The sequence below is a fragment of the Brachycentrus maculatus genome, unplaced genomic scaffold, assembly GCF_059751285.1.
Source record: "Brachycentrus maculatus isolate JH-2025_06_01 unplaced genomic scaffold, ASM5975128v1 h1tg000267l, whole genome shotgun sequence".
NCBI lineage: Eukaryota > Metazoa > Arthropoda > Insecta > Trichoptera > Brachycentridae > Brachycentrus > Brachycentrus maculatus.
Genome location: NW_028281018.1, coordinates 247700 through 258344, shown reverse-complemented (window position 1 = coordinate 258344; position 10645 = coordinate 247700). Strand labels below are relative to the sequence as shown.

Here is a 10645-nt window from a genome sequence, read left to right as displayed (position 1 = left end):
AAAACTTAATTATTCTTCTGATTTCAATGGTTAATAACCATTATACTATGATAGAAAACACTATCAAGGTAATAAAAAAATAAAAATAAGCTTAAAACTAAGGGACTAGAGCCATCACAACTGAACGGTTTTACTTTAAAAATCATATTTACGTAAGAAGTACGCTACGACTTGTTTTAATGAAATATAATCATATTTCGCATTCTCTGCACCTCTGAAGGTGTTTTGCGTTTGTTTCGTCTACCGCATAAGTAAAGATGTAAGAATATAATATTATAAGTTCCGAAGTGGAACCATATTTTTTATCTTCGTGCGCATAGCTCCACATCTGCTAGCCGGCCACGCACGGCGTGAGCCCAGAGCCGCACTCGATGACCGGCCTGACCACGGCGGAGGGCCCACTTCTCGCGGTCGGCGCGGAGCACCCCGGCCCGGCCCTGCCCCCCCCTCCCCATCCGTCGCTACCTGCGGCCGACCAGCCCAGTCACCTCTCGAGCCGGCGGACCAGTCGCTGCCAGTCGCTCGGTTTGTTGCAGTGCGGAGAGTCGCGTGGTGTGGATCGCGTAGTAATGTCTAAACCGTCGGCGCCGCCGGAACCGTTACAGTACAGGAAGGCTGACAAAGTCCCTCTAAAACAATTCCTATACAATGGCAGCACTGGAGAGGTCATGGGCCGCACCGGAGGCAGTTGGGGTAAGACATTCCATCCGCCAGCCCCGAAATTCCCGCCCGCTAGTGAACCGCGACCACTCCGAATTGCATTCGAACCTAGAGACGGTTATTAATCAATCCGGTTAGACTCGTCACACGAGGTTCCTTCGCTTATCCTTGTTATTTTTTTTACAACCGATGGTTTGATGAAGATTTGCGCGCGGAATGCCGCGATGGTGTCGGCCGTAGGAGCGAGCGAGACGCACGCGGTACTCGCCTCCGCTAGGTGTTTATGCCGCCCAAACGAGGCTTCGCGCTGTCAAATCTTAACAGAAAACGGTTCGTTTCATGAATGAAAAGTGGACCACGAACCCAAAAATGCTATAGAAAGCCCATTATTGTTGTCGTCCCGCGACCCAAACGGCGACAACTACCAGTTTGGTATTGTTATCAGGTAAACCCTGGCGGTTGGTTGTTAAGGTGGTTGCGGGCGTGGCAGGTGCAAACGTAAACAATAAACGCTCTACACACGCCGAAGTAATAAACCGAGTCTGATTTGAATCCCTCGAACCGAAATGATTTAGCAACAGTCTGCACTAGTTATAAGATGATCGCGGTTAGAATTAATGGCCTCAATCTTATGGCACCGAGCGACTTTACGAGCTTTGCCAAAAGTATTTGTAAACTGTGAATTTATTTATGGACGTCCTCCGTCCTATGCGTCGGTACTATATTCTCAAATATTGCCCGACTAACTAGAATGGAACGCTGGCTGGATCCCATTTCTGGAATCTTCCACTGAGATTCAATTTTCAGCTTCAATTTTCGCCAATCACTTCCAAAACAATGTTCCGATAGTGGTTACGCCCATTTCTCTTTACGAATATGTTGTGAAACTACTTGAATCACCTTGTGAAATTACGAATTCAAACATGACTCACGCGACGCTCGTTCCATAATGTACGAACTCCAAATGGTTAACAGCGAGAATTTTTAAAGTATTGTCTTTGGTTTTAGTACTATTGTGCAGGTGTGCAACAGTCAATATCCATTATATTTTACACCTGCATCTTGCGCTTTTACAAATATCTGCCATCCTAAACAAATATATAAAAAATGTATAAATATATTGAACCTCTCAAATCGTTCATTAGTAGTAATTACCCAGAATATTGATATTTCCCTTAATTTCATTAGTACCTTCTTACATGAAAACGTAATAACGTAGCCTTAATATAACATGGGTTGGTGGGTACCATCATTAAATATTTGACGCAATAAATATAGTACTTCTGAGTACAAGACTCCTTAATTACTTTGTGAATTTCTAGTAAATATAATCCATAACTCATAACTCCTGAATTTTAAAATATAAATAATCTCACTGTTTCGATGAAATAAAGCATTGAACCGTTTAATGTATGTGTATATTTATATATTTTTTTTATTTAAAAAGAGAAATTTTCTGTTTTTATTATTTACAAAAATACTTCACATTTACATATCTCATACTTTTTCTGTGAGCCTGAGCGGCTCATAATAATAAAAAATAGGTATCAAATTGTGGTAGAGTAGGTTTGAACCCAGAATCTCTGACTCAAGAGTCCACGACACTAATCACGGGACCACAACCCGACACTATGCCAATTTGATAAAAATAGTAAATAATTGTAAAAAATATCTCAAGTAACTGTTATTGGAGTGCATTTACCCAGTAGAGTGTGAAATAATTAAAAATGACACATGCGATGTTTACTTTCATTTTCAATATCGGTGTTCAATCTAAAGTAATAAAGAAAACAACTTCGAAGAAAGAAAAACCATTACTTTTTCAATAAGATCATTTTAACCGTTATCATTTTTATCGCATGAATTGATACGTAAATAAGAAATTTTATTGATACAATATGGTTCGATGGTAAAATTTGAAATCCACCCTATTAAAAATTTTAATAAAAAAAATCGAATAAGTATAGGCACTGTTTTGTATCTGGACTAACGTTTTCTTAAAATGGCTAAATGCCATCTCTTCTTCTTCCTGGCCCTATCCCAAATTATCGTCTTTGTAGACTGTTGGGGTTAGCTCTCCTCATCGTCAGGTTGTAAATCCTTCCATCATGGACAATGTCACCTAGACCGTGCCTTGGAATCATGTTATTTTTCTGTAGCATCCATGAATTTTTTGGTCTTCCTCTAGATGTCATTCAAGGAAGATCCATGGAGATTGCCTGGTTCAGAATATAATCAGGTTCTCTGCGTCATATATATTTTAAATAAAATTTAATTTAAATTAAAATCTTTGTTAGTAAGGTGTCTCAGAAAGTGCCATTTGACTCTGATGTAAATAATTTTTGGTTTCCAGTCTTCAATTAATACCGTAAATTGCTTGCTATCGACTATGCTATTTGCAAATTAAAAAGTCTACATGGCTTATCATTGATGCACACATAAATTTAGACAATAATAACAACAAAGGAAACTGTTACAACGACTCGTAAAATGCAGAATTTGCAGAATCTAAATTGTTTTGTAATTTCATAATCATTTTAAAACATGTATTTTTTGACCTAGTAATATCAATGTGCGGTATGAAATTAATTAATTGTATCCGGTCTTGCATTTTTTTTCAGTAATTACTCGATAGTTTCGAGTGAGTACGAAATTATATTGAAATGTATTAAGAATACAATTTTTCATGGATGATTATAAAATACAAATATTTGCTCTTTTTTCTCATTAGAATTATAACTTTTACGTATGTATACGTTATGAGTAAAGAAGCTTCCTTCCTTGTCTTATGAATAGATTGAAGTATCTGTGTCATTTCTTCGATGAATTTTTTATTTTATTTTTTTTATTAGGATTAACAACAGCAACACATGTAAAACAAAATATCAAAAGATATACATTAAACAAGTCAATTGTAGTTAACCACAAAAACATAAAAATTAGTACAAAAAATTTATGGTAGATCTAGCAAATAAACACGTATTTATGAGAGAAAATGTGTGTAAGAGGGTGTGTGTATGTGTGTATGTGTTTGTGTGTGTTTGTGTGTGATCACACACACACACACTCACACAGTCACTCAGTCTTAACACGACGAATATTCTATGAATCTTTTAATCGTGAAAAATACATGTCAAAACAAATTTCCTTTTTTCACTTTCATAATATTACAATATGGGGTGTGTTTTATACAAACTATTTTCGACATCAAGGCTCGTGTAATACAATTTTATTAACAAAATAATCTCATACAAATTTAAAGTGATAAATTTAAAACAACGTGATGAAATAAATGACAATATGAGTGCTTCTGTTTGTAATCGTCTTTTGCGGTTGGTTCTATATACCTAACAGGAAAAAGATAAGATTGCAATATTTAGCAAAATTCAACAACAATCAATATGACGAAGAAAAAATAATACCAAAAATATACAAATTCATAAAAATATATATAATTTATGTAAATATAAATTATGCAACAGGGATCGACCACATCCCTCACCTGTTTTTTTTAAATATATATTTCACAAAATAAACTTATGCGAACTCTTATTTTACCTTATAAATGATATATTTGTTTGTTATTCTTTGTAGTCAATATTGAAAGATAATAAAATAAAATTAACTAGTTTTTTTTATTAATTGATTTGGCAGTCTCTTTTGGTAATATCGATTCATTTTTAATTTAAGTTTTACTTCGTAAATACTGTACCACTATTTCTTCAAATCTATTGTGACACGTATTTCGATGAATTCCGCATCATTTTCTACGGTGTTTGAAAATAATGCGGAACGCATCGAAACACGTGTCATAATAGATTTTAAGAAAAAAAGGTGTTTACTAAGTAAAACTTAAATTAAAAATAGCTATTTTATTTATTGTTTCGGCATTAACTTTGTGGTAAGACATGTTACAATGATCAAAGAAAACACTTCGTTTTTTACCACTTGAGTTTTATTATAGACTACATGTTTCAGAAGTTAAACTTCCATCATTCAGGTCTGTATGATAACTAAAATATAAAATATAAAATTTTTCTATAAATAAGGAGAGGGGAAAGTAAGGGGAAGGGGTTAGTCAAGGGACGGAGTTTGGAAACAAAGGAAAAATGGAAAGCAATGGTGAAGAATTTTGAAACAATATAATATTTAATAAATTATTATTAGAATTCAGTTTTTTTGGATTTCTAAATTCAAGTGGTAAAAAACGAAGTGTTTTCTTTAATCATTGTAAAAATAACTAGTTTCTATTCATTTGTTCATTCCGTCTTTTTCAATTTTACACTTAGTCTGACACGATTTTCTAGAATAGAATATTAAGCTCGGCTAGAGAAGATTTATTTTATTTCTTAATTTTTGTCTTGAGTTGGTGAAACATTATGATCATTCATGCAAAACTGGGTCTAATGATGCCTCAACAGTGTCAAATTCGCAAAGGTCTCACTTCAGTCGCTCTCAAACGCACGTGTTAATATTATCTAGTTCAAAATCTCACATATTATTACTTTTCCAAAAGCACTCCCGGATTAGCTGACATCTGGTATAGTTGACTTTTATTACCATATGGTTTTGGCTACAAGTTAATATGTAACGATATACAGGATGGCGCAAAATGAATCACCCTATTGGAAGATGTTATAAATTTTGCAAATGGCGTCATACGTCAATCATATTTGTTGTTTGTGAACTAGACAGCAGCAGTATACAAACAAATTGATAAAACGGGTACAAATATGTATCAACACTGGCGGCAGCCGCTTGACAGATATCATCTTTTCTATTGAACAGAAGAATTGTAAAGGTCCAAATAAAGATTTCCATCACTCAAAGTATTTTTTTTATTTAGTAAAAAAAAGTTCCTCCGTAGTGTAATGGTCAGCATGCTCGGCTACCGTTCTGGAGGTCCCGGGTTCGATTCCCAAGGGGGGTAAAATAAATATTAGTGATTTTTTCACTGTCATATTTATCCAATATTACCCTGGACTGGTACCTGAAGCGGGGGGCTGATCACCTTTCCTTCATGTGTAAACGATCAAGATAACACTGCGTTTATATGACGCAGTGCCCTATGCACCATTGAGGTGCGGATAAGGGTTTATTATTATTATTTATTTAAAAAAGTTACCCTAAAAAAAATTATATGATTCATTTTGTGCCACCCTAAATCTGTTTGCATACTGCAGCCGTCTAGTTCACAAATGCCAAATATGATAAACGTTCGACGCCATTTGCAAAAATTATAACATCTTCCGACAGGGTGATTAATTTAGCGCCACCCTGTATTGGATCATGAACAAACTGACATACTTAGCAGGAATAATGAGTACACCGAAGTATCCTTCGAGACATATCACTCCTTTTAACTGTAATTTATAATTACATAATACTTTAATTATTTATAAAAATCAGAATATGGTTGTTATATTACATACGTTCAGCTGGATCAAGTACAGTATCTACTCAATGAATTAGGGCCACGCAGAATTTCACGCAATTTCTCAATTCAAACAGGAATAACTCAGAGAAAACCTTAAATAAAACAACATTGAATTTTATTTACACATGAACACTTTATTACGCTTAAATTATGCATATATTTTCATATGAATATAGTTAGTATTTAGTATTTCCACCTTTGGCAGAAATAACTGCCTCAATTCTTTTTGGCATACTTAAAATGCACTGTTTTATTATGTTTTTTATTTCTTCGTCTTCTGACCAATTTTTTTGAATATTTTTTTTTTGACAGTCTACTGTCGGATTTGGAAATGAGTAAACCTTATTTTTTAACATGCTCCATACGTTTTCTATAGGATTAAGGTCCGGAGAATTTCCAGGCCAGGGGAGCAAAGGCAGATTTTTGTTAGACAAAAATTTTATTATTGATTTAGCCCGGTGGCAAGGTGCCCCATCCTGCATGAAGGTGTATGGACCTTCTGTTGGGTCGAGTGTATGGTAGAAGGGCAATAAAATTCGTTCGAGGACCTGCTTATAGGAATTTTGGTTCATTGTTCCTTCCACGAAAAACAACGGCCCAAGTAAATTGTTAATAATACATGACCATATCATTGTTGCAGGGGGGTGTTTGATAACTTTTACCACACAGGCCTCATTGTAACGTTCCATTGGTGCTCTCCTGACGAATCGACGGCTCTCTGTCACGGCTTCTAACCGGCACTCATCACTAAAGATGACCTGAAAAATAATGAAAATTTAAGTTTAATTCAAATATATAAGTTTATTTACTAAAATGATATGTTGAAAATTCAATTTAAATAAATACCTTTTTCCAATCATCTACCGAGTAATTTCGATGTAGCCTGGCCCATTTTAATCGATCCGCTTTCATTCGTGGTGTCAATTTTGGTACTTTTACAGGGCGCCTGCATTTCAGATTTACTTCGTAAAGACGTCGCCTCAGTGTTGATACCGATATATTTATACCCTCTTCTTCCAATTTTATTTTTAATGTTTTAACTGATGCACTACGGTTTTTTAACGCACTTTGAACGATTTTTCGATCAGTCCTCGGTGTTGATTTTCTAATCCTACGACAGTTCTTTCGCCGATTGCTGGAGGCGGGTGACTGATTTTTTATTGATTTTGAAATTCTGTCCACTGTTTGATGAGAAACGTTTTCTTTTTTTGAAATTTCTCTATTAGATAGTATTCCTAATTTCAGTAGCACTATAACACTAGACTTTTTTTCCTCAGAAATGTCTTTACTTTTTCCCATTTTGTCTTTTTCAAAAAAAACACTTGTGTTTACAAAAAAAAATTATACTTTATGAACTAAAATTAAAAATTAAGTTTTTTTCACAAGACACGATAACTATATAACCTCTCTGAACAAAACAATAACCAGAACTCAAGAAACTTCACTAATAAATAAGATAGGACTAATTTTTGAACTTTCAACTATCTGTCTACCTGTGCTAATTAGGGACCTTTCTCAGAAAAAGGGTTTTAAATTTTGTAAAGGCTTAAATAATCCAGGTATATTTTACATATTATTGAAGGTAATATACATGATATTAGATGTCGATAGAAAACTTAAAGTATTTATGTAAAATAAATATAATAATCCAAAAGATTTCAGAGTATTCAAAAAAATAATGGGTGGCCCTAATTCATTGAGTAGATACTGTACATTTATTGGTTGAAGGAGAACGTGGCAAAAATCTGAATTATTATTAATTATACTTTAGTAACAAGGCGCATTATTGAGGAATGTATGTCGAGGTAATATAGTGTTACTCAGAATTTCCACTCATGCAAATCATAGCACTTCAAAAATATATCGCTCACTCCTTTCAAGAGCGTCATAAATAAAAAAAATCGTCAATTTTCGGCTGGGCGTGTTTTCGGAATGCATAGAAAATGTACTATATCCCAGCAAAAAAATAATATTTTTAACTTAATATTTACCCGCTTCAGGACAGAAAGTGTTGTTTTTGCATTTTGAAGAAAAGTTATTGTTTAATTTTTTTTAAATGTATTAAATATTTTTCAAATGGAGAAAAAACCTTCAGGTTTTACCTAAAAACATCTGTTGCACAGTAAAAAGTTCAGTAAGCGGCTTGATATTTATTTTTAATACATTGTGTTATATTTTTAAACTTTCAAATCGTTCTCCTGAAAAATCAAGTTTTTTGATTTATGACGTTCTTGAAAGGAGTGAGCGATATATATTAGGCAACTTCAAGTCAGGGAAGGAATAAAAGCAAAAGGCACTAATATACCAGAAAACAGAAACTTCAAAGGCAGTAAGTATTTCAAAGCCCGTAGATAGAATAAAGACTCTTTGAAATTCTGTATAAAAGACTATAAATGCTCATAGATATAATTAAGCCCATAGAGACTATAAAATGTCTGCCTCCAAAGTGTTACCAAGTTTGGCTATCATTCTGGATGTCCTGGGTTCGTTTCCAAAGGGATTCAAATAAGTGTTTTTTCACTCTGATATTTATTTAATATTACCCTGCACTGGTACCTGAAGTGTAAGACTGTTCACCTTGCCTTCATATACGATAAACTTGACGTTACATTAATTTGATGCAGCGCCCTAAACATATACCATTGAATGCGAATAAGGTTAAGAAGAAGAAAATGTAATACTTGGAAATGTTCTTCTTCTTCTTATCCATCTTACTCCTCAATACTGATGGTTGTAACCCTTGACGAGTTGTTGAAATTTTGACAAAACATAAATTAAAACAGTCCCCAATCTATAAAGTAACACATCGCATGAATAAAATATTTCAGAAATTATAATTAGTATAATTAGTAAACACGCGAGACGGTTCTCGCGTGTTTACTATGGAAACGAATTTTAGGAAAACAAAACTTTTTTCCCCTCGCGTCCAGACAGTATTGATGTAAAAACCATGCACCCCTTATTAACAAAACCTTTTAGGGTTGGATGCACCTGAAATTTGGGAGTGGTTAAAACCATTCCATTAAATTATCGAGCATGTAACGTAATAAAGTACATATCACTCGTACCTACAGTATCTACTCAATGAATTAGGGCCACGCAGAATTTCGCGCAATTTCTGAATTCAAACAGGAATAACTCAGAGAAAACCTTGAATAAAACAACACTGAATTTTATTTACACATGAACACTTTATTACGCTTAAATTATGCATATATTTTCATATAAATATAGTTAGTATTTAGTATTTCCACCTTTGGCAGAAATAACTGCCTCAATTCTTTTGGCATACTTAAAATGCACTGTTTTATCATGTTTTTTATTTCTTCGTCTTCTGACCAAATTTTTAAATATTTTTTTTTAGACAGTCTACTGTCGGATTTGGAAATGAGTATACCTTATTTTTTAACATGCTCCATACGTTTTCTATAGGATTGAGGTCCGGAGAATTTCCAGGCCAGGGGAGCAAAGGCAGATTTTTGCTAGACAAAAATTTTATTATTGATTTAGCCCGGTGGCAAGGTGCCCCATCCTGCATGAAGGTGTATGGACCTTCTGTTGGGTCGAGGGTATGGTAGAAGGGCAATAAAATTCGTTCGAGGACCTGCTTATAGGAATTTTGGTTCGTTGTTCCTTCCACGAAAAACAACGGCCCAGGTAAATTGTTAATAATACATGACCATATCATTGTTGCAGGGGGGTGTTTGATAACTTTTACCACACAGGCCTCATTGTAACGTTCCATTGGTGTTCTCCTGACGAATTGACGGCTCTCTGTCACGGCTTCTAACCGGCACTCATCACTAAAGATGACCTGAAAAATAATGAAAATTTAAGTTTAATTCAAATATATAAGTTTATTTACTAAAATGATATGTTGAAAATTCAATTTAAATAAATACCTTTTTCCAATCATCTACCGAGTAATTTCGATGTAGCCTGGCCCATTTTAATTGATCCGCTTTCATTCGTGGTGTCAATTTTGGTACTTTTACAGGGCGCCTGCATTTCAGATTTACTTCGTAAAGACGTCGCCTCAGTGTTGATACCGATATATTTATATCCTCTTCTTCCAATTTTATTTTTAATGTTTTTGCTGATGCACTACGGTTTTCTAAGGCACTTTGAACGATTTTTCGATCAGTCCTCGGTGTTGTTTTTCTAATCCTACGACAGTTCTTCCGCCGATTGCTGGTGGCGGGTGACTGATTATTTATTGATTTTGAAATTCTGTCCACTGTTTGACGAGAAACGTTTTCTTTTTTTGAAATTTCTCTATTAGATAGTATTCCTTATTTCAGTAGCACTATAACACTAGACTTTTTTTTCTTAGAAATGTCTCTACTTTTTCCCATTTTGTCCTTTTAAAAAAAAACACTTGTGTTTACAAAAAAAAAATATACTTTATGAACTAAAATTAAAAATTAAGTTTTTTTCACAAGACACGATAACTATATAACCTCTCTGAACAAAACAATAACCAGAACTCAAGAAACTTCACTAATAAATGAGATAGGACTATTTTTTGAACTTTCAGCTATCTGTCTA

General features: G+C 34.2%; 1 protein-coding gene across 1 annotated transcript in view; it reads left to right on the top strand.

Moving 5' to 3' along the window:
- Positions 1-488: 488 nt before the first annotated feature.
- nrv2 (nervana 2) overlaps positions 489-10645 on the top strand; it is a 45675-nt gene continuing 35518 nt past the window's right edge. Inside the window, exon 1 of the mRNA XM_088266390.1 lies at positions 489-693. Within this exon, the coding sequence (XP_088122516.1) occupies positions 570-693 (124 nt within the window). The 5' untranslated portion in view covers positions 489-569. The remainder of the gene's footprint in view (positions 694-10645) is intronic.